Genomic DNA, 25,889 nt, shown 5'->3' with positions numbered 1-25,889 from the left:
CCGGCTGCTCTGCTCCATGCCCAGCTGGCTGTCTGGGGCACGGCTGTCTGGGGCTGCAGCATCCCCGGCTGTGCTGGACCACCCCGGTGCTGGGGACCACCCTGCTGCCCGGGCTGCCCCCGGCCCTTCCCACACCAGCACAGCGAGAGCGGAGCCCCGCGGCCAGCGCCGGCCCCCCTCCCTGTGGCCTTGCCCTGGGAAAGCTGCTCTCTTCCCCCTCCTGGACGCAACGGCTGCAACAAAGAGGAAAAGGAGGAGAAAAGTGTTTCTCCTCCGCCCAGGCGCCGGAGCCAGGACCCCAGCGAGTCCCAGCTCCCCCCGGCGTGGGGTGGATGGAGCTGGGTATCCCCACTCACTGCGATCCTGCGGCTCCTGCCCCGGTGCCTCGCTGCTCTCCGGTGTGGAAGGACTGCAGCTCTTCCTGACCACTTCGCTCTGACGAAGGCCCTAAGGCAGCCTCTCCACCCCCCCTCCTCCTCCTCACGTCTCTCCTCCCAAACTCCAAAGGAAATCAAGGGCCTTGGGAGCCAAAAGCTACAAGACAAGGGGAAAAAGAAAAATAATCCCATGCTGTCAGAAGTGCTGTAAGCAGGGGGAAGGGAGAGCGAGACAAACAGCCTGGCAAAGGGAGAGGAGGCATGGGCTGCAAACCAGCTTGGCTGAACACATCTGGGCACTGGGTAGCAGGAGGGAGGGAAGGGAATCGAGAGAAAACAGGCAGCAGAGTGAAAGTGGAATGAGAAGAGAAGTGGAAGAGAAAGGCCAAGAGAGGGAAACTCACCAAACGCAGGCAGGGTTGGAACGGGAGAAGGAAGAGGGAGCCCTCGGGGCATGCAGGTCCCCTGACTGGCAGCCTCGGGGCTGTCCCTGGCAGCAGGGCTGAGTCAAGGGGGCAGCAGGGCACACACAGGCTGGCAGTGCCAGCCCTGGGAGCACCCGTGGGGAGCTGCAGGAGCCAGCTGGGGGGTGCCAGCGTAGGGCCCGGAGGCAGCATGTGGGGCTGAGCGGGCAGGGACGTGCCAGGCAGCAGCAGGCAGGTGGAAGCGCAGGCAGAGAAGCACTGCGGCCATGCCAGGAAGCAAGGCTAGCCCTTGGGGACTGCGGGGCACGTGGCAAAGCTGGGACTGTGCCGGGCTTTCGAAGGCACTCCCAGCTTGCCTTTAACTCGTTCCAGCACTGAGTGCATCCAAGGGACACCATCAGTCACAGGGTGGTGGAGTGGTCCTGTGGCTGGGGGGAGTCCTCGTGCCCTGCAGCCAGCTTGTAGCAGCTGGGACATGCAGGGAGCAAAGGAGACGGGTGGGCTTGAGCCCCCTGAGCAGGGGCAGCTGTGTGGGAACGGCGGTGCCGTGCTGGCTGCAAGGGCAGAGTGGTGCTGACCCAAGTGGGTCCTGCTCCCAGTAACCCCAGCTGGGCAGGGGACTTTCCCATGCACTCAGGGCAGGAGAGGGCAGCGGGAAGCATGCTGGCACTGCTGGCTTTCTCCTCCCTGTGCCGGTATCCGCAGCAGTGCGCGTGACATTGCAGGCTGAGCCTTCCTGCCCCGAATGCCTGGGGCCAGGCTGGGTGCTGGCAGGGAGCCGCCTGGCTCCTCTCTCCCAAGGTGTGAAGGGACTGTTGTTTTTGGCCAGCTGGGAGCTGGTTTGTGGCCACGGGGTGTTGCCAGGCCTGTGGCCATCAGGGTGGCCTGAAGCCAGCATGGCCAGCTCAGCCAGCAGGGCCACAGCCCTTGCTGGGGCAGGATCCCCTCCCTGCACCATGGGGCTGCCAGCCCTCTGAGACCCATCCACCTCCCTGGGGCCCTGCAAGCCCCCCAGCCCATCAAGGGCACAGCCAGCAGCCCGTTCCCCCCTGCAGCCAGGCAGTCTCCCCTGTGCCCCTCCATTCCTGCTCAGAGCCCCCACCCCAGCCCTGGCTTCCCTCCTTTGGACCATGCCTCAGTTTCCCTTGGGATCTGGCAGGACCCACATGCAGACCCTCCCCAAATGAGCCACCTGCTCCATTGGGTTTGTCAGCTGCTCACGCTGTTTATTCTGCTGGCTTTGGGGCTGTGGGACATGGGCAGCCCTGGGCTCTTCTGCTTGCAGCCTGGCTCACCTTGGCCCAGCCTTGCTCCATTTGGGGAGCATTAACCCTTCCCCTGCTAGGCTAGCAGCTGCCTGAGGGCTGCAGGAAAGAGGCCATGCACAGCCTGGAGAGGCTGAAAGAGAGAAGTGGGCTGGGAACCATGCACAGCTTTGGCCAATACGCCTGGGGTTGGCTGAGGATGGGGAGGCAGCACCCAACCCTCTTGCCACCTTCCTGCTGCTTGGTAGGGGGACTTTGTGTGGTGTCCCCAGCACAGCTCCAGTCTGTGGGCACAGCCCCTCCAGCACAAGCCTTTCCCTGTAGCAAGGCTGAGAAGGGGCACCTGCTCGCTAAGGACTTCATCCTGTGGGCAAGCCCATGGCATCTGGGCACAGAGCTGAGCGCTGAGCAGAGGGGCTGACCCTAGGGCAGGCGAGAAGCTAGGCACTGGGGTGCTGCTGATGGGGGCCACCCCAGCAGCTGGGTGTTTGCAACAGGAGGAGGATGGGAGGGACATTTGGGGTGGGGGAGCGGCTCTGGGCAGGCTGCTTCAGCCCCTGCTCCTCTTCTCTTGCCGGGTCAGGGCTGGAAGCACTCTATGGGGTCATTGGAGTCGGGCAGGATGTTGCAGTTGATGGGCCAGAGGATGCCAAGGAGGCTGAGGGACTGCTGGCACCGCAGCTCAGCAGCCAGGCACACGGCTCTACAGGGCTGCAGGACACCCCCATCTGGGGTGCACTTGGGCACGAAGAGGCTGCAGATGAGGAGGCGGAGGTGCTGGTAGCAGGCAAGCTCCATCAGCGTCTGCAGGAGAGTGGCGGTGAGTGTGGCACGGTGTGGTGTGGTGCGGGCAGACCCACGTGCAGCCCCCGGGCAGCTCACCTGGTAGTCCTGCAGCACCTCGGCAGCTCCCTCCTGGTCCGGGATGGCCAGCCAGATATTGGGGAAGGAGGTGGCATTGTAACCCAGCCCCAGGCACATCTCCACTTCCACAGGCTCACAGACAGACCCTGCCACAGGGTGAGGTGCTTCACTTCTTACAGCAGCAGTGATGCCCACGAGGTATGCCTCAGGCAGATGTTAGCCATGGGGCAGCTGCCAGCATGTCTCCTGGCTCGGGGGGGCTGAGTGCTGAGTGGTGCACCTGGGGGTGGCACTCACCGAAGGCTGGGTAGGAGACCCCAGTGCAGTTCAGCTCATCGGTGCCGTCGGGGCAGTCGTGCCAGCCATCACACACGGACTCCAGCACCTGGCACTCACCATTTCCACAGGAGAACTCCGTGGGGCTGCAGGTCTCTGTAAGATGAGAGGGGCCAGCGCGGCAGGGCATGGGCTCGGGCATGGGCACGGGCAGAGGGCAGGCTGGCTGTGGCCCGGGTCGTGCCACTGGTGGCTGGCCTCCCTGCTGGGAGTCAGCCTGTTCCCATGCTGACCATCCCCGTCTCCGCTCCTCTTGGTCACCGGCCAGGGGATATCCAGGTGAGTGGTCGCAGAGCACTGCTGCCTGGCAGCCACGGCCGATAGGTAACCATCGCTGGCCCAGCTTAGGGGGATCCCAAATTCCCGGGGTTTTTTGGGGGCAGCCCTCAGGTGATGGATTGTGCCTGTGTGCAGGTGAGCCCTTCCAGGCCACATCCCCATGGCTAGGATCACTTGGGTTATAGGGTAATTCAGGTGAGAAGGGACCTCAGGGGCCTGTAGCCCAACCTCCTGCACTAAGCAGGGTCAGTTATGGGGCGAGAGCAGCTTTACACTTGGGTTATAGGGTAATTCAGGTGAGAAGGGACCTCAGGGGCCTGTAGCCCAACCTCCTGCACTAAGCAGGGTCAGTTATGGGGCGAGAGCAGCTTTTTCCAGGGCTTTATCCAGTCTGGCCTTGAAAACCCCCAAGGATGGTGACTGCACAGCTCCTCTGGGCAGCCTGCGCCCCTGCTTGGCTACCTACTCTCTGTGGCATTGCGGGCTTGGTAGGTGGCGAAGAACCCGTCGTCTGCTACTCCCTCGTCTGCCACGAAGAGGACGGTCATGACATGGCGTGAGGAGGTCAGGGTGGGTGGCAGCTGGTGGCCGCAGAACCTGCCGGGGTCGTGGGGCGAGGGATGGGGTCAGGGGGGGCAGCAGGGCCGACCAGCACCTCCCCAAACCCTGTCCTCCGGTGGCTCCTCCTCACCAGCCTGCCCCGTGCCTCAGTTTCCCCAGCTAAGCCACAGCAGCCCAGTGCACCCAAGCTGGTGCAGCTGGGCCGGAGATATGAGGGGTGTGCCTGTACCTGCCCATGAGGCTGGCGGCCCCTGTGCCTGCGCTGTCGTGCACCTCCACAAAGTCGAAGCTGCAGTCCTCATGCGACTCCAGGCTGAAGTTGTGGAAGTGCAGGTCGATGACGTGGCCCATGGGCACTGAGATCTTCCAGAGGCACAGCTGCAGGGCAGGGGGCAGCAGGTGACACCCATGAAGCCAGGCAGGGGCACCCCCAGCTCTCCCTGGTGGGAGGTTGCCTTCCTCCCTGCCTGCCCTCACCCTCATCCTCCTCCCGCCTCCATCCCGCTGGCATCCCTTCTCTCACCTGCTGGTGTGGGTATGGCTGGGGATGGCTTGGGGTGGAGAAGTGCCCCTCCAAGGCAGTCAGCGGCCCCCCGCACTCTGGAGGGACACACACACTTGCAGCTTTACCCTCTGCCCCTCTCCCTTCACCCCGTCTCCCTACTGCCCCACCCCTGCCTCCCACTGCCCATCGCCGTGCCCTCTGGCTGGGTGCCACGGCGGCTGTGGGCTGCAGGTGGGGGGCTGGCTGACCTTTGTGTTTCAGGCTGCAGTTGGCTTCATCACTCTTGTCCACGCAGTCGTGGAAGCCGTCACAGATGAAGCCCAGGTGGAGGCAGAGCCCGTGGTCGCACAAGTGCTCATCCCAGGCACAGCTCTCTGCAGTGCAGGCAGAGATGGCCAGGCTGGCAGTGGCGTCCCACTGGGCACCCTCCCCTGGCCCAGTGCTCTGGGTGCTACAGGAGAACCCTGGCGCTACCCACTGCCTGCCCGCAGCGAGAAGTCCTGGCAGTGCCCAGGGGCAGGGGTACTCACTCTCACTGGGGGCCATGGCACGGTAGCGGGCGCTGAAGCCTGGAGCGCCCACGCTGCTGTCAGAGACGAAGGTGACGCGCAGGTGGTTGGAGTTGGTGTTGAAGGTCGGAGGGGCCACGTTGCCACAAAACCTGGGGGCACAACAAGGGGTGACACTGCTCGCCCCCGGAGATGCTGCCCCCTCCCCACTGCACTGCCACGCTCCCCGGGTGCGAGGGGCCCTACCTGGTCAGGCCCCCCTGAGCTGGGGCAGGATCCATGCTGCCGGCCCCCAGCTCCTCGTAGAGCTCCACACGGTCGAAGAGGCAGGAGGCAGTGCCCTCCACATTGAATGTCTCCATCTTCAGCTGGATGGCGAGGCCAGGGCCCACCTCGATGTGCCAGATGCAGAGTGCATCAGGCGGGTAGGGGCCAGGGTAGTTGGGAGAGCTGAAGGAGCCCTCGGGGCCTCGCAGGGTCCCGCCGCAGGCTGCACAGCCCAACAGCATGGGCATGAGCTAGTGCTGCAGGGCACCGCCATCCTGGCACAGTGCCCCACATAGGACTTACCCGGTGCTGGCGTGCTGGCTGTGGGCAGCCAGGTCTGTGTTGGGGTGGCAGCTGTTTTGGGGGCCGGGGGGTCCCTTTGGGTGGGTGCTGCGGTGGTGGCGGCAGTGCCACGGGCGGGCAGGGCTGCAGCTGGGGCGCTGGGTGGCTGCGGGGACATCAGCTCTATGCCCAGGGAAGAGCAGGGACAGCTCAGCCCCAGCAGGGAGAAATGGCTGCAGTGTGGGGAAGGGGCTTAGGAAGCCCACCCAGCCCCATGTCCTGTGCTCCCACCCTACCCCACACGTGTGCAGGTCCCAGGGGATCCCAGACAGCTCTCACAGAGCCCAGTGACCTTGCCACATCCCAGGGAGGTGGAGATCCCCCTTGCTCCTGTGCATGGGGGCACTCTCTCCCCACGATGGGCAGACCCTGGGAAGTCCTGTGTAGGATGGATGCCCTCGCTGTGCCCCTCTCCCCCTCTGAGCAGGTTCTGTGTCCCCACCCCACAGTCACAGCCGGCCCCCCAGCCCTCCCTGCTCAGGCACTCACGGTGGATGACGATGCCCAGCAGGAGGGCGATGAGAAAGAGGAGGATGGCACTCATCAGAGCCACGCAGAGCCAGGTGAACTTGCAGTCGGCGCGGTACCGCCAGCTTGCTTGGCCCCAGAGCTGCCGGCCTGCGGGAGGGCAAGGAAAGCGGGCAGAGCCGGGATGCTGCTAGCCATACCCCGACCCTGCCACCTCCCTGCACGGCTGGCTGAGCCCCGGCTGGGCACATCCTGACCTCTTGTCCCCGGGGTGCTAGTGGGTCCCCTAAGTGGACCCAGAGCCCTGTGGGAAGCTTGCCCCAGCACCCCGCTCCCAGCCCCATGGCTGCTCCTGGCAGCCCCGTGGACAGGGGTATGTGTACAAACCCCCAGGCTGGTACCGAGGCTGTCCCGGGGTGACGTGGGGCTGGTCCCGTCCTTGTCTGCTGGGCACTCGGTGCTTGGCGCTGCCTGGGGCTCCTTGCCCTCGAAGATGGGGTTGCAGAACTCGGTCTGCAGGAGAGCAAGTGTGGGTGGCACCACGGGGAGCACACTGTGGGGACCCGTGGGTGGCTAGGTGGGGACCCATAGGCAGCACCCCCACCCCCAGCCCTACCTTGCTGTGGTCCAGAGCCTCGGGGCAAAGCGTGATTTCGGTGAAGTCTTTCATTGCGGCGGGCGATTCCCAGTGCAGTCTGGCTAAAAGCCTCCCCAGCGCGCTCTGCCTCCTGGCACAGCCACCTGCCCCACCACCCGCTCCTCCCTGGCTGCCCCCATTGGCCCTGGGGCGGCGTGGGGACCCCTGCTCCACACACCGGGGCAGAGGCGGTGGCAGCGCCAGCTGTGCCTACATGTGCTGTCCCAGTGCTGGACCCTGCAGAGCCCCGAGGGCCATGCCTGCCGCACCACGAGTGTGGGGAGCCCCAGGAGGCCGGCAGCCCCAGTCCCCTATGCAGGCCCCTTCCCCCTCGCCCAGTTAATCCAGCTCAGCTGAGGATGCCGAGGTCAGGCTCTGGCACGGAGAACCAGCGTCTTAAAGGGGAAGGTGTGCTCGCACCCGCCCCGCTGGGAGCCCGTTCCGCCGGGGGCCCTGCTTTCGGGTGCACGGAGGGGCCGTTGGTTTGCCTGCTTCCTCCAGGCTCCCCACCGGTGCAGGGCAGCACTGAAGGGGCTGTGTCGGGGAGCCTGGGCTGAACCTGTCCCTCCTTCCCTCGCACCTCCCTGGCACTGGGCGCCTGAGGCCCGCCACCTCCATTCCCGACGTCCCTTAATGCCTCGGTGCCCGTCTCGGTCCCTAAGCAGGGGAGAAAGGAGCCATTGTTCAGGGGCTTTGGGGGAAGAGCATGGGCACTGGGGAGCTTCGCAGGGCTGAAGAGGAGGAAAGGCTCCCTCTGCCTCCCGGCACCACAGGTGGCTGGAGGAGAGGGACTGCCGCCTGCACCCATGTCTCCCTTGCTCCAGGCAAGCCCCAGGGCATGGGTGCTCCTGGGCCTCTGGAGGCACGCACGGGCAGGCTGCTCCGGCACCGGTGGTGGTTTCCCTCCCGCTGCCGAAGCCACAGTCCTTCATCTGCCCGCTCAGAGACAAGCACATGTACACAGCGCTCTGTTCAAGCTAAAATTTATTCCTACACGAGTCTCCCTTGTACGAGACACTTCCCACCCATCTTGCTTACACAGTAAACAAGCCACCTGCCAAGCAGCAACGCTGCCCCAGTCCGGTACCTGCCGCGGGCAGCCCCTCCATCCTGGCCTGCCCTCCCCTGAGCCCCACCAGGATGCCCCAGGCTGGGCGGGATACTCATGGCATGAGAGTGCTCAGCCTGTGCCCGCAGGGCCAGCGAGGGCGAAGCAGGACGGGTTGCTGGGTTGGACATAGCTGCCTTGCGGGCTGGGGCTGGGATTGTGCTGGGTTGGGCCCATCTCTCCTCCTGCTGCACCTCAGGCAAGGCAGGATGGGGAGGAGAATAAATTAGAGAAAAGGCTAAAAAGGCCACTGGCGTTTGCTAGCTGGAGGACAGAGCAGCAGGGTGGGTGGGGACGTGCATCCCCGGGCACCCGGAGGGGCTCCTGATAGCAGAGAGAAGAAAGCCCCAATTGCAGATGGTCCCGGAAAGCCACTGTCCTCCCCTCCCTCTCCTCCGCAGGACGGACGTTCCTGTGCAACCCCAATGGCCTCCCGCTCCCCTAAATGGTTTAAGGCACCGTCGTATGAGGAGGCAGGTAAAAACCTACCCGAAGCATCCCCCGGCACAAGTCCCTGGAGAGCCAGGAAGTGGTGGGGTGCTCCAGGTTGAGCAAAGTCCACTATAAATACATATAAATTCCACAAAATGTTTTCCTCCCTCCTGTCCGTGAGTCTGGGCCTGAACTCAGGCTGCTTTGAGGAGTGTGCATGGGGCAGCTAGTGGGGACGTGCTGCCTGAGACGAGACGGAGGCAACTGAAGGGCCGGGGTCCTTTGCCAGGAGGTTCAGAAGTGCTGGGAGGAGGCCGGGAGCAGTTCACGAATCCTCTGGGACAGCCAAGCAGAATGGGAGTGCCAAGAGGCCAGGAGGGATGCGGGAAGCTCTCCTGGGTCCCCAGCTCTGGGTGCTCCCCCAGGGGAGCAGAGGTCCTGGCTGAGTCAATGGGGCAGGCAGCCCCATGCCCGCAGAGTCCCTTGCTCAGTATTTTTATTACACACCAACAAAAAAAAAAAAAAAAAAAAGAAAGAAACTAAAACGTACCCCAAGGTAAAAACCAAATGCCAGCGACCAGGAGGCGCCTGAGCTGCCTGGGCCCTGCCCTGCCGCAGGCTGCCCTCCTCAGTTCGGAGCTGGGGTGTCCTTGCCTGGGGTCTGCTCCTGGCCGCCTCTAGCCTCCCGCTGCAGCCACCTCAGGGTCTCTCCTCTTCACCTCCCTCTTGCACCCGGGGGGCAAATGGCCGAAACCTGGAGGGGCCAGTTCTGAGCAGTGGTGCAGGGGTCCCCAGGGAGGCAGGGCTGGCTACATGCGGGAGGACGGGCTGGCCAGCTCGTAGAAGAGCAGGTAGGCATCACTGCTGCGGACGTGGCTGGATGACATTGGGGTAACACTGCGGAGATGGGGATATGTGCTGTGAGCAATGGGGATGAGGCACTGGGATGCCCTGGGCAGGGGGACCCCGCTTGCCCCGACCCTGCAGCCGCCCCTGTCCCACACGCAGCCTCACCGGGAGTCGTTGAAACTGTGCCACTCGCTGGAGACAGGGCTCTTGCAGTAGGCGGTGTAGTGCCCCCCCATGGTGGTGCCCGAGTGGTTGGAGACGGCGTAGAGGTTGTAAACGGCGTGGTCTGAGGGGAGCAAGGGCGGTGCTCAGCCGTGCCAGCTGCTGCCCTGCTGCCCCCCAACACGCCAGCACGGAGCTGGGGCTGGGAGGGACCGGCACCCTGGATGTCTGTGGCTCCCACCCCCTGTGCCTCTGCCACCCACCACAGGCTGCAGCACCCTGGGGGGCATGAGGGACCCAGCTGGGAGCTGCCGGGAGCCTGGGGCTTGGCTGGAGCCACACAGGGCCCATCACTCACTGCAGCTCTGTGAGGCAAACTCCCGGAGGTCCAGGTCCTTCAGCTGGAAGTTGACGAAGGTGGTGAGCTTGCTCGTTCGTATCCTGGCCTCTGAGAAGCGCTTCAGGTCTGGGGGGACATGTCAAGGAGCTGAGGGACAAAGGGGGGCTTTTGAGGACTTGCTGCCCCCCCACCAGCACCCCCTGGCCCCGTCTCTCCGCCTGAAGGATACGAAGCACCAGGATCTTGGGGAACTTCTGGATGCTGAATTTCTTTGTGCACCTCGTCCTGGCTTTGCAGCGACAACATGTCTGTGGGAGACAAACAGCACGAGCAGGAGGGTGAGGGCAGAGGCCAGCCCCACTGGGCACCAAGCCCACAGCCCTGGCAACACAGGCATGGAGGGAAAGGGGCCCAGCCTGCACCAAGGCAAGCCCACCTGTCACCGTGCCCCATGCCCCGTACCGGTTTCTCGTCCCCATCCAGCACATCCTCTTTGGTGAAGAGCCGTAGGCAGTCCATGAGGGTCACCTCCCCATAGCCTTTCTGTGGGAGCACAGTGCGGGTCAGGGACAGGGTGTGCGGGGCAGGGGACCAGGGGTTGGTGGGGACCCCTTACCTTGGGGATGGGCAGGGACAAGTCCCAGAAGGGGTCGAAGGCTGTGGAGCAGTAGCCACACTCGCTGCAGGTCAGCGAACTCTTCAGCTGCCCAACAAAGAGGTCTGGTGGGGATGGGACAAAGCAGGGTGAGATCCCTGGTTCCCAGCCCCGCTCTCAGCCCAGCCCTGCCCTCCTCTTCCCACAGCCCTGCTCACCGCCAATGCGGCTGTCCTCCCTCTCCTGGTACCTCCTCCACATCTGGCGGCTCTTCTCGTCGTCACTGCAAGAGATGGGGAGACAGAGCAGTACTGAGTGTGGCCTGGGGGACGCCGGCCCCCGTGACCCAGCCCAGAGGGACCCGCGTGGTCACTGTCCCTGGGCCAGGCTTGCAGGCAGCAAGCTTGTCCGTGGGGCTCGTCCACTGCCTCTGCCCCAGCCAGCACTTACGGGAGGTGGTCCAGGGTGTCCGTGCTGGCCCGTGGCCGAACCAGCACACGGTTCACCTCGCTGTGTAGCCCGTCGAGGAGGAACCGCAGGAACTCCTGTGCATCCTGCTGGCTGCAAGACACGGGGCATGGCCAGTGAGCGGTGGCAGGGGCTCAGCTCCCCCCTGCCACCCTTGCACTGACACCCCTTACTTGTAGCCAACGAAGCGGGGGGCATATCTCTGGATCTGCGTCTTGAACTCGGAGGGGCTCACGCTGTCGTTGGGGGACGAGGTCCAGAGCAGCTGAATCAGCTTCGCAAACTCTGCAGGCAGAGAGGCAGGTCAGCAGCACAGCTGGCCTCGGCCAGCCCTGGTGGCATGGCACTGCTGTGCCCTCCAGGGGACAGCTCAGCACCCCACTCCGGAGTCCCCGTGGCTGGCCCCGGCCCCTCTGGAGAGAGGACCCAATCCTCCCACTGGCTGGGCACCCACAGCACAGTGCCTGCCCCAGCCAGGCTGGGGAGAAGCACAAAATTCTGGGTGGGGGTCCCCCAGGACATGGGGTGGCCCAGGGGAGAAAGGACGTGCTGCAGGGACGTGCTGCAGGGAAGCCCCACAGGGTGCACAGCCAGGGGCTGGTGACTGACGGTTACCTGACATGAGGGCGGTGCGCATACGGCTGTTGTTGTTGAGGTCCCGCAGGTACTGGTTCTGCAGGCAGTAATCCCGCAGCTCCTTGGTGTTGCTCAGGCACTGCAGGATGGAGTTCATGAAGCACTGGGGGAGGCAGAAGAGAAAACCATGGCAACGGGAGGCAGAGGGAGGCAGGCGGTGGCAGGGGGACACCTGGGGCGGGTGGGCAGAGGATAGGGATGAAGCAGTGCAGAGCACGGGAACCCCTTCCTCAGCCAGCACCGTCGGGAGCAGGGTGCAGGGGCAAGAGTGTGGGTGCTGGGGGCAAGGTGAAGGGACAGGGCTCCCCACTGCCCCACAGATGTGCCCACAGAAGAGCACGGTGTGAGCTGGGGCTGCGCAGCCAGGTGCCTGGGTAAGCACTCACCGTATTGCCGAGGTTTCGCAGGCCGGTCAGCCCCTGCACCGCCTTGGAGCTCTGCAGAGAGAGGGAACAGGGCTGAGACAGTGCCTGGCACAGGCTGGCCGTGCCTGTGGGCAGCCCAGTGAGGCCATGGTGCCACGGTCATCCACGTGGAGCAGACCCTCAAGTGCAAGCAGAGGCCCCATCCCCCTGTGGGCATCATGGGCAGAGCCAGCACCGCAGCGGCTCTCTGCACCGGTTGCACGCAGGACCGTGGCCGAGGACCTGGCAGGAAGCCACGGCTGGCCTGCCCCATCCTGCTTGCCTGGCTGCTGCTGCTCGGCTCCCTGGCCCAGGACAACGCGCAGGGCTCAAAGTTCTCCCTGCCTGGCGACACTGCTGCCCCATGCCCTGGGCTGCAGGCCAGGCCAGCCACCCCTGCTGCCTCCCCTTGCCAGCCTGGTGCCCCAGGAAGCTGGGGGGTGGCAGTGCCCCATGCCTGCCCCATGGCTGCAGGAGGTGCACAGTGCCCCGCCGCTGCCCACCTTGTCCGCACTGGGTATCCCCTCCAGGACACCCTGCATCAGCGCAGCCCAGACTTTGGTACAGCTGTTTTGCAGAATAAAGTCCACCTGGGAAAGTGCAAGCCCAGCCCTGCGGCAGTCAGCTCAGGAAACGGGGCTGCACACCCAGCGGTGCCCTCCCAACCGCTCGCTGGCCTGGCTGTGCTGCACCTGTGCCATGGGGATCTTCCAGGGCCCCAGATGCTCCCTGAGCCGGGCAGGCTCACGCCAAGCAGAGATGGGCATGGGCAACTGGGTGCTGGGGCCAGGAGGCATCGCCACTCTTTGCTAGAGAGACCGAGAGCGCGGAGGGGTCTGGGGAGCCACAGGGTTGCCCACACCTCTCCCAGCATGGGGGACTGGGTACTGGTGTGGACGAGTGGCGGGAGCCCAAGGGTCCTGCTCCCAGCTCTGCATGCGAGCCTGGCGTAGAGGGTAGCGGTGGGGCGAACCTCCCCGGAGCCATGCCCGGAGCAGGGTGGGGGGCCGACAGGACTTGCGGGGTCAGACTGCTGACCGTGCCTCCCCAGCCTGACCAGGTTTTAAGGATCCTCAGGCAAACACCCCAGCTACCCACCCCAGGCATGAGGAGGGGGAGGAGGAGAGGAGGGGAGGGGGCCCAGCAGCTCCAAAATAGCAGCAGCTGGTGTGCGTGTGGGAGGTGCTGAGCACCCAGCCCTGACAGCAGCCAAAAATAACCCAGATCCAGTTACACGTGCTCCTTAGCGACGGTGCAGGCATCACCCACCGCAGGGGGGACCAGCACCAGCCGGGGCTTGGCCACCCTGTGCGGGTGCATGCGGCTCTGCCGGACCGACTGGGTACCCTGTGTGCCATGGCAGTGTCCCCTCAGTGCCCAGCGCACAGGGGTGTCCCCAGCCGTGGCCGGCCACGGCACTCAGTGCTGGGGGGGGTGGCTGTGCAAAAGTGCAAGGCAACCCCACCACTTATCCCCAGCTGGGGACTCCCAGGCCAGGGGACAGGCTCAGCCAGGCAAGGGGTGCCAGCAGGCTGTGGCAGGCCAGTGCCACACCGCGGCTGGAGGAGCTGGCCTGGCTCTGGTCCCTGAGCAGACGGGGCCAAGCAGGCAGCAGGAGAGGTGGGTCTGTGTCCCAACAGTCTACATCCCTTGAAGGGGCTGACCCCCCGAGGGCTTGCTGCTCGTTGCTCATCCAGTTGCCCTGGTTCGGCAGCTTCCACTGTGTGCCAGGATGGACCGGAGTGTCCCGCCAATGTGGGTGCAAACCTCCCCACGGACCTGGCATTCGTCCACTGTCTGGCCAGGCCAGGACCTGGGCTGCCCTCCCAGAGGCTGGAACAACCCCAGGGGAGAGCTGGGGCTGGGGTGGGGGGCCCACCAGGTGTCCCCATACCGTGGCACAAGCCTGTGTGCACCGACGTCTTATTTCCCCCCCTGGTTTTCCCTCCCCTGGGTAACTCAACTCCAGCTAATTCCCCTCATCGGTCTGGGGCTTTATCTAGGACACAGTGCTGCTCAGAGGCCGCGAAGGAGAGCTGGCTCACGCGGCAGCGGCTGGGGAGTCCCCGAGGCTGCACTGCAGGAGGGGGACGGGGGACAGGGGACAAGAACTGCACTGTCCTGCCCCATCTGGGTCTGCATGCCAAGTGCCTGGCAGCAGGAGAGCCGGAGCAGCCAGACTTACGTAAGTGCCCAGACCCTGCCCTCCCTGCCCCCTGCCCCTGCCGTGCAGGGAGACCTGCCCAGCACTGTGGCTCTGAGGACAGCCAAGCTCAGTCCGGTGACGCTGTCAAGGGGCTAGCGTGGCCAGGAGCCCCTTTCTTGCAGTGGGTAGGCTGGGGCACGGGGACTTGACCAAGGTCACCACAGGGGCAGGGCTGGGAGAGGGACCCAGGCATCCTGACATGTGCTTTCACCTGCTCCCTGCCCCTCCTGCAGGACACGGGGGCACCCTGGCCCCACGGCCAGCTGGGATGGGCACCCACACCCAGGCACCCCATCCTCCGGCAAGGGGGATGCCACAGGGTACCCCATGCTCCCCAGTAAGGGCAGGGGCCGTCCCCTCCCCGCGCCCCCTTTTCTGCCCCCAAGCCGGAGGGCAGGGGCTGTGGGCAGCCGTGGGGCTCGTACCTTGGTCTTGTTGAGGACGAGCCCGACGAAGGTGGAGACCAGCAGGGACCCTGGCATGGAGGTGCGGGGACGCAGGTCCTTGTGAAGGTCGGGGAGCGTGGGGGGCTCCTCGGGCAGCGTCACTGTGTAGGAGTCCCTCATGATGGCCCTCGCAGGCACGGCGAGACAGCAAGGGCCAGCCGCGGATAGGGGGATGCCAGGGGGTGCCAGATGGGCACCCCTCGCCTCGGGCCAGCTGAGGCCTGGGGCACAGGGTCAGGCGCCCGGCCTCGCCGGAGCACCGCCGTGCTTAGGCGTGTGCCATGCCAGATGGGCACCCCTCGGGCCAGCTGAGGCCTGGGGCACAGGGTCAGGCGCCCAGGCTCGCCGGAGCACCGCCGTGCTTAGGCGTGCAGTGCCGGAGCCGGTGCCGGCTCTGGGGCTGACGGCACCTGAGCGGCTCTGACATCAAATGGGTGGAGAGGCAGCCGGGCTCCGTGACGGCCAGCCCCCGCTGCACCGCGTGGTACAGCTGAGCTGTGAGCCAAGGGGGCCCGCGAGGGGCGGCTGTGCCCGTGGACCACGCTCCCGGCACGCCAAGCCCATGGCAGCGGCAGGGCCCCGGCACCGTGGGGCCTCTGGGGAGGATGCGGGCAGCGCCCCGGTGCAGCCCTCTACCCCTTCCACCGTGCTGGCATGCTGCAGCCTGCCAGTTCTTGGCAGCGATGCTCCCTGCACTCCGGGGTGCCCGTCCCCCAACACCGGCACCACACTGGCATCGCGGGGGCAATAGGACACTTAGTGCAAGGTGGCAGCCAGAGGAGCACCTGCTCCCCCAGGGCTCCCCCATGCTCCCGGCTCCTGGGGACCAGGGCTGATGGGACCGGCTCCCTGGCCCCGGGAACGCTGTGCTGCTAGCACAGCGCTGGCCCGAGAGCTGGGTGGGCACTTGGCAGAGAGCGGGTCTGCCCCAGCTGGGGGTCACTCGCCAAAACTGGCTCCGTAAAACTGGGACGCTCCCACAGCATGTGGGTGCACGGGGTGCCTGTACCCAGAGAGCGGCTGAGGGCTGTCTGAGAGAGTTGTGGGGCTCCCGGGCATGTGCCTTTCCTTCAGGACCAGTGCTGGGCTCCCGGGCAGTGCCATTTTGGGGGAACTGAGCAACAGCAGACAGTGCATACCCCCCTTTTTGGGGATGCATTGGCACTGAGCTCAGAGGGTATTTCAGTGCCTTGCTTCCTTCACTGGGGAAAAACTCCCCACAGATCCTGTGTGGAGCAAAGACCCCATCTGGTGTCTCCCTTCTGAGTGCTGGGTAAACTGAGGCACAGAGCAGGCAGGGCTCCGGCTCTTCTCCTGCAGCAAGGGCAGATGCGGAGGCTGGCAGGAAGCCCGGGTGTCCTGCGTCCCAGTCCTGCGTCTCCCTCTGCTTCACCCCTCTGACCGCAGCAGGGCGAGCAACGGAGGCTTGTGACTGCTGTGCATGCCCAGGTGTCTTACCCGCCTGCTCAGGGAAATTTCCATGGGCGACCGAGGCAGGGAGTGCTGTCGGGAGGCTCCGAGGACAGCCAGAGCTTCCAGCCTCATGGAGGGGGCTGGAGGCAACAAGCAGAGGCTATTTCCTCCCATGCCAGCCCCCACCAATATACCCCCAGCCACAGCCAGTGGCTGTTGTTTGAATCCTAATTGCTGCAGATGCAGCCTCCCCTGTCTGCAGCGTGAGCTCGGCACAGCCAGTGGAGGGGCTGACTGGGGGGGAAGGGAGGGAGACAGACTATTTTTGGCACCAGCAAAAATATCTGAGGAGGCATCTTGCAGTGTTATTCATCTGCAGGGCCAGGGCTTTTTGCATCACAACAGGATGCTTGTCGTAATCCCCGCTTGCGTGTGTGTGCATGTGTGTATATATATACACACACACCGTGGTGTGTACACCGTACACACGCAGGGACACAGCGTGCACACGGGGGTGCGCACCCCACTGGCCTCGCGCAGATGGCATGGATGCCCTGCAACGCGCTCCCACAGCCCCTGCAGGTCACATCCTGGGCACCGGAGCCATGGCACAGCTCCCCGGTGCGTGTACTGCTGCACCAGTGCTGCGCACGCCAGCCAGGGCTCCCGCCACACTGCCCTGCAGCCCAGTGGGTGGCCTCAGGGCAGGATTTGCCCCGGTGCACAGCCTGCCCCAAGCACTGTGCAGGGTGCTGGTGCAGCACTCTCCCTGGGGATGCACCGTGCCGGCAGAGCCGGTTCCACGGCAAGAGGGGTGGCGTTCAGCCACATCCTGTGCTGAACCTCGTGCCCTGGTGACATCGGGTGCCTTGGGCCAAGGACCAAATTTCCCTCCAGCCAGAGCGGCACGCAGGCTCTCAGGGCAAGGCTGGAGCAGGAGAGAGAAGGGGAGCCCCGGCAGGATGGCATCACTCAGAGCCAGCTCCCTGCCTTCAGCTGTCCCCTCTGCAGCAGTGACCTTCTGGCATGGGCAGAGGTTGCCACAGGCCTGGTTGGCACTGCGAAGGCAGGCAAGGCCAGGACTGGCTGCAGGCCAGAGACGTCAGCTGCTCAGGATGGGACTGTGGAGAGCTGCTGGCGATTTTGCGGGTGGCTCTGGCCTTCTGACCCTATGTTCACCCAGGGTGGTTAATGGGGCGGCACAGCTCTGGTCCTGCCCCCCGCCAGCCTGCCCTTCCCAGGAGCCAGCATGGCCCTGTGCGGAGCCGGTGGCTCGGCAGGCACGGCCACTCACTGCAGCTGCACGTGCCTCCCTTTGCCCTGCGGAATGGTAAACTGAGGCACAAAGTGATGGTGTGGGTAGGAACAAATGTGGGCACCCTGGCCTCCTGGCTGCAAACTCCTCTGGATGGTGGTTTGTGTGGTGCAGAGGCAGGAGGCTGCTGGGGAAGAAGGGATGGGAGGAGGCACTGAGCCAGCCCCGCCATGCCCTGGCTCTGGTGGGAGCGGGTGCTGCTGGCACTGCCCTCGGGGCTGGGTAATGGGGCAGAACCGATGGCAGCGCCGGGGCTGCAACATGCACTTGTTTCCGGCACCTGGCATGACCGCAGGCGCCCAAGTCTGTTTTGCGATTGGTACATTTGCTTCCCGGCTTGGGAAAGGGAGGAAAAAAAGCACAGGAGTGGAAAATAGCAAGTGTGCCCATCAAAGCACCAAGGAAACCTAAGCCAGTGTCACCGATCCAGCCTCCCCACCTGCCCCAGCACGGGTGCCCGCCCCAGCACCCTGTGCCAGCTGCCAAGCCCTGCTCACCTTTGCCGCCCATCAGCCCTGGCTGGAAAGCCCCCAGGTTGTGTTTGCATGCAGACCACAAGGCTGCAGTTTGGGAGTAGTGCAGCCCCTGCTGCCCCATGGCCATCCCATGGCAGCAGGCTGGCACCCACATCGGGGCGGTGTGTGGGCATCTGGGGGTGGGGACCCCTGCACTAGCAGTGGTGGCGAGGGCTTTAGTGAATGCCAGTGGCTGGCGGCAGCTGCTGGGTCCCCCCTTGGTCCCCCCCACCAGGGCCTGGCGTGGGAGGGGGAGGCAGGAATTCCCTTCCACAGCACTGCTAGCTCCTCCACTCGCCCCGGCCCCCCAACCTGCTCCCTCACCCCAGTGCTGGGGGCCAGGGACCAGGCAGGTTGGGCACAGGGATCCCACACCAGGGCAGGGTACTGCTGGCACTGCATGTGGTGCAGCTCGTTCTGGGGTGGTGGGCGCTGGGGAAGGGGCAGGCGAGATGCTGGCAGTGGGCTGTGATGCCGCACCCCCTCCATTGCCCCTGCTTTCGTGCACGGGGGCTCAGGTGGGTGTTTAAAACCCGGGTGAGTGCCAGGGAGAGGGAAGAGGGGAGCCAGCCCTGCCAGGAATGGGACGGGTGGCTCCAGAGGCACAGCGGGGAGACCTTTCCCACTGAGCCCCAGCTGCAGGCATGTGGTGGGCAGGAGCGTCCACCTCTCCTCCCTACCCCATGCCTCTGGCTGTGCCTCTGCAGCCCAAGGGCATGGGCCAGACCACTAGGCTGCTCCCACAGCACTTTTCCCAGGCCCTTGGGCACAGGGAGGGATGTGGGGGTACTGGCTGGAAAAGGAAAGAGCTTCCTCTCCTGCTTGCAGGGAAGCAGAAAAGAATCCCCCAGCCCTTATCCTCCCTGTTTGGCAGATGATGGTGGGATAGAGCTGCAGGGAAGCAAAGGGCAGGTCAGACCCTGCACCAGGGCAGACCAGCCTCCGCCACGGGTGTGAATGAAGGCTGACTGGAAAGAGAGCGGGAGACAACGCGAGCAGAGCCTGACCAGATCTTGGAAGGAAACCTGAGTGGAAAATTACCAGGCTGCTCCCCTGTGCGCCCGAGCCAGGCTGCGTGTGTGATGCCTGCTCCCGGCCTGGGCTGAGGCTCTGGGGAAGGTGCAGCACCGATTGATACCTGGGGCACTGAGTGCCTGCCACCATGTGCAATGCTGTACAGAGCAGCTGCTGCCATGGCGAAACTGCTGCTTCCCTGGCTGCCACGGGCCGTGCTGGGGGCTGGGGCACAGGGCCCCAAGATGGCAGCAACAGACTGTGCCAGGGATCAGGCATCACAGGGCACCAGTGAAAAACCTGGCAGCTGGGCACCGAGTCACTGTGCTAGAGCCAGCACCAGCCAAACCTGCCTTCCCAGCTGGGTGTCTCCAGCAGGGCGAGTGCCCAGCCCGGTCATGTCACCTTCTCTAGCTGGGATGAGGCAGCAGGAAACCCTCTTCGGCCCCGCATGGGGCCGGGGCCGGGAGGGAGCAGAGGGCAGGGGGTGTGGGCACAGTCAGCTGTGTGGGGACACAGTGCACGGTGTGCAGCTGTGCAGGTTTGCATGCACGGGGGTGTGAGTTTGCCTGCGTGTGCCATACCCGCTGTCACACACACATGCAGAAGGGTGCAGCGCATACACTCCTGCCAGCACATGGGCACCCTTAGCCGCAAGGCACCTGTGGGGAGCCCCATGAGCTGGGCTTCCAGCGGTGCAGGCAGTGAGGAGCACAGCCCCTCAGAGGACACCCGCCTGCCCACACACAGCTGTCTCAGCAGCTCTGGTCCAGGACTGCTGTGCCAGCAAGGGCAGCTCAAAGGGTCAGCAGCAGCCCTGCATGGCACAGATGCAGAAACTGAGGCACGAAGCTACCCCTTGGGCTCCCTGGCTCAGCACAAGCGGACACGGACCACATTTCCCACCGCAGCACAGCTTTGTCCCCCGCCCCCAGCAGGCGCCACGTACCGTGGGATCCCGGGTGGGCATGTCACAGTAGCCATCATTCCTCTCGCAGGGCTGGCTGGTGCAGCGGGTGCCCGACGGTGACAGGGCAGAGCCGAGGGCAGCCTGTGAGGGGCTGAGGGGGCCCGTGGGGAGGCTGCCATGGCTGCTTTTCCTCCCGTAGCTCTCCAGGTAGCTGCGGACGTAGTCGGAGCGTGCGGCAGCCTGGTAGAGACCCTGCAGGGAGCCGATAGAGACCCTGCAGGGTGCCGAGCTCCTGGCGGCCCTGGGTGCTGAGGGGGCTGGGGGTGGGCGCGTAGATGCTGTCTGAGGTGTGCAGCCCCGAAAACTCCCGTGCCAGGTCTGAGTGGCTGATGGATTTGCGTCGGCTGAGCGGCGCTGTGGTGGGCAGGTAGCCTGGGGGGCTGCTGGGGGCCCCTGTGAAGGTGTAGCACACCCCCCCACTCAGCCTGCCACCGGCCGGCCGGGGCTGGGTGTGGGTGTACGTGGAGCTCAGGCGGATGCTGGAGTCGGGGTACAGGGGCAGCCGGCTGCTGTCATAGCCACTGGTTGGGGACAGCCCCCTGTGATGGTACCGGGGGGAGGCCAGGTAGCTGGTTTTGAAGCCGATTTTGTCACTGTCCGCATAGGATGTGGCCAAGGTGGATCCATAGGAGGTGTAGGAGCTGTAGCCGCTGGGCACCTTGCTGTAGGTGGTCTCGGCATAGCGGGACGAGTCAACGTACCGCTTCAGGGTGGAGGAGAGCTGGGACATGCTGGAGGCTGGGGCTCAGTGGGTTCTCCTGGAGGCATCGACTGCAAAAGAAGAGCCCAGGGGTCAGCTTCCATGGGCCATGGTCAGCACAACGGGGCGCCCACCAGCAGCACCCACCCGGTAGCTCGCTGGCTCCTGCCTCACCTGGCCAGGGGAGACCCTGGGAGGGGTGGGCAGGCAACAGCGGGAACCCAGGGGATGAAGAGTGCAGGGGGGGCTGTGGGCTGCAGTGTGGCCATGGCTCCTGCCACCTGCCAGCCCTCCTGGAGAGCCTGGGACAGCAGGGCCCAGCTGGCACTGCCACCCATGTGCCTTCGGGCACCTCGTACCACAGAAGGGAGCCCCGGGGCGCAGCCAGCGGCACCCAGCATCCCAGCACCCACAGTCACCAAAGCCAAGGGACTGCAGCGGTCACCTCTGCCCCAGCCTCACTATCCCTGCCACACCGTGCCATGGATGTCCCACTCTTGGGGCTGGAGAGGTGTGCCCAGTGCCTCCTCCAGATGGGAGGCAGTTGCCTGGTCAGTCATGATTCTTAGGCCCAACGCTGGCTGAGATAGGCAGGCGGGATGGACTGATCCATCCAGCCCAGCACCTTCCCCTGGTTATTCAGAGCAAGCACCGGGGCTTGGCAGGGGGCTGGCATTTCCAGCTCGCTGCTAACACACACCCCGTTTGGCTGAGAGGGAAACTGAGGCAAGGTCAGGAAGTCAGCGCAGGAGTCCTTGCCGTCTATCCCTGCTCCCCGCTTGGTGCCCGGCACCAGGGAGTGGGTGAAGACCTCGGTGCAGCCACGACCACCCAGGGGCCTTGGGTGACTGGGGGGGCAGCCAGGGATCCCCTCATTGCAGGGGCCTGGCCACCCAAGCAGCCTGCCTGTCTCCCTGCCATGGCTGCGCCCTGCTAGCCTCCCATCAGTAATTCAAGCCGATGTCGAGTCCTCCTGGTGAGGCCGGCTGCTGTGCCCCTGCCAGCCAGGCAGAGCCAGCCTGTAGGGGTGGGCGACAGCCCAGCACTCGGTCCCCACAGGGAGCTGGTGGCTTCTGCCCCATGGCACCTGCACGGGGCAGGAGAGAAGCATATGGGGGACAGGGACAGAGGCGCCCAGAGCATGCGCGGAGCCAGCCCAGAGCCAGGACAGGGCAGCGTGGCAGCCAGCAGCCTCCAGAGCCTGCAAACGCGGGCTGTCCAGAGCTGGAGGAAAGTTTGCTCTCGGTACCCACGCTGGCAGGCTGATGGCTCGTCCCCTACCTGTCCTGGGGCTGTGGCTGGCACCGGGGCGGGCAGGACCCCAGCCGAGCTCCTCTGTTCTGGCGTTGCTGGCGCTCAGCTCCCCGGGTGCCTGGCGTCCCTTCCCTGGCAGGACAGTGGCTCATGTGGCTCCGAGAGTCTCCAGTCACCCGGGAGATGACCCTGATTCAAAGGCTTTTCCCAGCCCAGCTGGGGCGGGCTCTGGCCCAGCTCCAAGCCAGGAGGTGACCAAGACGGTGCCTGGCCCAGCCCCGGCAGCACGCAGGGCGCATCCAGGCTTGGGGACGGGCACTGGATCCCCGGCAAGAGGAGCTACCGCAGCATGACTCCCTGCCTGACCCTTGGGGGGACCCAGGCTCCTCCCAGAGCACAGGAGTCCCTGGGCATGCCTGCCCCCAGTGGGACCCCCGGCCCGGGGGAGCCAGCAGCACTCCTCTGCAAGTGTCACCCTGGGCACGGGAGCCACCCTGAGCCTCCCTGCTGCAGCCACAGTGTGTGTGCCCTGCATTTTCCATGGCAGGCAGCCGAAAGCGATCCCCATGAAACCGGAGTGGCGGAAGGGAGCCCTGCATCGCGGGGACAAGCCCCCTTGGCTCCACAGACCCTGGGGTGGGGGGTGAGATGGCTGCGGTGTCAACTCCCCCAGCCGCCCCTGCCCATCTAACCCCAGCGTGGAAATGCCCTGGGACTGCTGTTAGGAGACGGTGGTGAGAAGCACCATCCAGCCACCATGGCCTCCTGGCCGGCAGCCCGGCTTTCCAGCCAGCCGGCTGCATCCCAGTTGCTGTTGTTATTGCCCAGGGAACAACCATCCCACAGTGGAGAGGAAACCATTTACAAGCAAGAGCAAGGTGGAGCGCACAGACCTGTTTGGGAACGGAGGCTGAGGGGTGAATAATCTGCTCCCAGGCAAGGGCTCCACAAAACACCCGGCTCTTCCCGGCTAGGCTGTGGCCGCCCTCACCAGCACTGGGAGGGCCCAGGAGTGGTTCTGCCAGCCGGGATTTGACATGCACAGGGGGGAATTTTGCTCGGAGGGATGTGGGACCCCGGCCAAGGGACTGGCAACTCCTACAGGCGCCGGAGTGAGAGCAACGGAGCCCCTCAGCTCCCAGGGAGCACAGGCCTGGCTGCCTGCCTTGCTGGGACACAGAGCAGCCTGGCACAGGGACCCTCTCTGGGCTGCCCCTGCTCCCCAACCCCCTAGCCAGCAGAGGTGATCTGGGCTCGGGACAGGCGCCTCAGTGCCGGGACAGTCCCATGCCGTCCCCTGCTGCCGGTGGTGCCTGTGCTCTCCAATGGCACCCTGTGCCATCGCCCACTGCCAGCGGTGCCCGTGCCCTCCCACTGTGCCATGCCCCCCCCCTCCCCCACCCCCCCGCCAGCACCAGCGGCGGCTCCCTGTGGGTGTGCGCAGGGTGCCTCTGCCCCCGGGAGAGCTGCTGGCTCGGGAGCGGGAGGGCAGCAGGTGCTTTCTGGCAGCAGGATAGGGCAACAGGTGCCCTGGGGATGTGGGGGAGCCGATGGAGGGGCCCGGGGCCCGGGAGGGGGAACCTGCCCCCACCAGCAGGTCTTACCACAGACTGCCGCATCTGCTAGGACCGCAAGCGCTGCAAAGTCCCCATGTCACATCAGAGCGGACCCCAGGGCTGCGGGAGAGCGGAGCGTGCCAGGAGCCAGAGGAGCTGAAGGGGTGTGAGAAAACCCCGGTTCCTCCCATCGCTTCCTGGCCTGCCTGGCCCCTCCCTGCCCATAATAGTGCTGAGCTTTCCTGCTACCTGGCAAAGCCCTGGGGCTGGCATGGCTGAGTCAGGCCTCCTGCTCCCTCATCATCCTCCCGGGGTGTCAGGGGAAGCTGAGGCACAGGAATGTCCGGTCCACCATCACGTGGCCAGGCAGCAGCCAGCGCCAGGGACCCAGGAGCTGGGGCACCATGGGGCTGCTTGGGCTGCTGGGGAGTGCTGCCCTGGCCTCTAGCTCCAGCAGCCTTCCCGATGGGAAGCTCAGCCCAAAGCTGGGAGGCAAACCCTTCACCCTGGAGGCAGAGGAGCAGAGAGCCTGCTCCTTTAGCCACTGTCCTCTGCCGGAGCCCTCCTGCCTGTGGCCCGGTGGCAGCTGTCCCCCTCAGCGGCCGTGGAGCCCCAGAGCGGGCTCAGCTTACACAGCACTGGCTCCATCCAAGGTGTTATGGCACAGCTGCTTCTTGCTTACGCAGGCTTGGAGCTGTGTCCCCTGTCCCCTGAGACACAATGTCCCAGCCTGGAGGTTACGTGGGAGCTCCCAGCCCTCCTCAACGGCTTAGGCAGAAGGGGGACCCTGTATGAAGCACCTTGCCTGCTCCAGCCTGCAAGCGGTTTGGAGCGGAGGGGCTCCGTGTCCACCTGACAGTGCCGGAGGGGTGGGACAGCCTCCTGCCCATTCCCCGAGGGGGACAAGGCAAGGGATCCCTTTGGGTATCTGCATTTCCCTCTAGGAAGGGTGGCCCCAAGCAGCCCTGGGGGGAATATGCTGCAAAGTGTTTGGTCCCTGCAAGGGGCCGGAATCACCAAGAGGTGTCCTCGGTCAGCAGATAGAGACCCCAGTGCCCCAGCGCGCTGCCGGCAGCCCTTCTCGAAGCCCGGCTCCAGCACTCAGGGAGAAGCCGCCCTGGCTCCAGCTCTGCCCCCCCACCGCTCGCACACCCCAGAGCGACGGGACCTGCCCAAGGTGACGCGTGCAGCTGGGGCCAGCCTGGCCAGGGCCCTTCCCCTACTAGTCACTGGGCCCGAGAACCTTCCAAACTCACGCCACATGTGCTGGCCGGGAGTCATCGCCCTGCACTCGCTCTGTGCTGCTGACACATACCCACTTGGCTGCAGAACCTGCTACTCACCGCTCCTGGGCCACCCCCCAGGCAGTAAAACCCCAAACCCATGGGGAACCTTGATGTAAGACCCAGGGCATGTTATTGCTTTGAGGTCTGCGGATGGAAAAAAAGAAGGGACCGCAGGGAAGTGCCCGGGCACACGGCTCTGCCCATGCTGGGGGACGAGGAGGGTGCCGGGGACTGCAGCTTGCTGGTGGGGAGCTGCCAAGTTTTCGCGTGTGAACTCTGAACCTGCTCTCTGGAGATGTAGAGACTGCAAACCTCTCCCCCGTGGTTTTACCCAGCCGAAGGAAGAGGGGGGCAGTTTTGCCGGCGCCTCTGAGTCTCTGACACCGCAGCCCCCTCCCCGGGGCCGGCGTCCCCGCGGCACCCTCTCTACTTACCTGCATGCGGCTCGGCAGGGCAGGCAGCCGGTGGCTGGTCAGGGGCACGAGGCCAGCACTGCGGGGGGCGAGCGGCTGGTCATGGGGTGATGCCGGCAGGACTGAGCGTAGGGAGCCAATCCTGCCTCCTCGAGGCGCTTCCCCTGGGGCTGGAGGAGAGTGAGCGATGCGGAGGGGCTGGCAGCACCCGAGCCCTTTGCAGCGGACAGGCCACCCCACAGCTCAGCTCCTCCACCCTGCAGGGAGCGGACGCAATGGCCGGAGGGGGCCGAGCAGGAGGGCTGTGGGGCCGCGTAAAAACACCACCGCAGAAATTCACGGCTCAGGTTACCAGCTAGATAAATATAGTGTCTTTATCTGACCTCACAGGGCGCTGAAATGCTCCTCTCGCATTCCTGCTTCAGGGAGGCTTAAAGGGGACATGAACCCAAGAGGGCTGGTGGCCCACAGCAAGGGGGTGCTGGGAGGGGAGGCTGCAGAGGCAGGGGGGGCTGTGGGAATGAAGAAGGATGACTGAGGGTAAGTGTGGGGAGGGGAGAGATTTGGGGAGGGAGATGGAGGTCCAGGAGGGAAAGGATGGATGGAGGGTTAAGAGAGGGAGCGGGGTAGGACACAACTTGGTGTGGGGGTCAGGGAGGCAGAAAAAGGGGGTGCCTGTGACTGCCAGTAAGGTCTGGAGCAGAGCATCAAGGTGGGGGGAGGAGGTGGTCTGGGTTTTGCCCCCCTTGGGGCAAGCTGTAGGGAGAAGAGCCCCCTAAGCCTGCAGCAAAGGTGGGCACGGAGCAGCCAGCATGGTGGTGCAGGCACAGGAGCACCCACCCCTCATGGCTCCGCGAGGACACCAGCGCACCTGCCCGGCACCACTCCCCGATGCCTGACCCGCCCAGGGCGGCACGGCCTCGTGGTACGCCAGCACCTGGGCGGCCATGACTCAGTGAGCACCTGCCGAGG

General features: G+C 65.1%; 3 protein-coding genes across 3 annotated transcripts in view; all 3 read right to left on the bottom strand.

Annotated features, from left to right (window-relative positions):
• The window catches only part of C1QTNF5 (C1q and tumor necrosis factor related protein 5), a 2,613-nt gene extending 2,197 nt beyond the window's left edge, over window positions 1-416 (bottom strand). Inside the window, exon 1 of the mRNA XM_009287954.1 lies at window positions 357-416. The gene's annotated coding sequence lies outside the window, so the exon portion shown is untranslated. The remainder of the gene's footprint in view (window positions 1-356) is intronic.
• Window positions 417-2,646: 2,230 nt separating this feature from the next.
• MFRP (membrane frizzled-related protein) lies at window positions 2,647-6,879 on the bottom strand. Its single transcript, XM_019474294.1, has 13 exons — window positions 6,815-6,879; window positions 6,600-6,711; window positions 6,220-6,348; window positions 5,692-5,853; window positions 5,368-5,611; window positions 5,143-5,273; window positions 4,861-4,986; window positions 4,631-4,707; window positions 4,337-4,485; window positions 4,013-4,143; window positions 3,229-3,363; window positions 2,950-3,077; window positions 2,647-2,871 (listed from the first exon to the last, which is right to left on the bottom strand). The coding sequence occupies exons 1-13, from the start codon at window positions 6,866-6,868 to the stop codon at window positions 2,647-2,649; spliced, it is 1,803 nt and encodes a 600-aa protein (XP_019329839.1). The 5' UTR covers window positions 6,869-6,879.
• Window positions 6,880-9,047: 2,168 nt separating this feature from the next.
• On the bottom strand, window positions 9,048-25,217 carry USP2 (ubiquitin specific peptidase 2). The gene is given in 14 exon segments (XM_009287952.2): window positions 9,048-9,272; window positions 9,390-9,510; window positions 9,745-9,852; window positions 9,956-10,034; window positions 10,189-10,269; window positions 10,343-10,446; window positions 10,540-10,604; window positions 10,772-10,882; window positions 10,963-11,074; window positions 11,405-11,528; window positions 11,812-11,862; window positions 19,688-19,933; window positions 19,935-20,479; window positions 24,939-25,217. Coding segments are annotated over 13 exon segments (1,794 nt in total). The 5' UTR covers window positions 20,439-20,479; window positions 24,939-25,217; the 3' UTR covers window positions 9,048-9,184.
• Between the last annotated feature and the right edge of the window lie 672 nt (window positions 25,218-25,889).

The sequence above is a fragment of the Aptenodytes forsteri genome, unplaced genomic scaffold, assembly GCF_000699145.1.
Source record: "Aptenodytes forsteri isolate BGI_AS27 unplaced genomic scaffold, ASM69914v1 Scaffold841, whole genome shotgun sequence".
Classification (NCBI taxonomy): domain Eukaryota; kingdom Metazoa; phylum Chordata; class Aves; order Sphenisciformes; family Spheniscidae; genus Aptenodytes; species Aptenodytes forsteri.
Note: the sequence above shows the minus strand (reverse complement) of the source record. Positions and strands in the feature narration are given on the sequence as shown.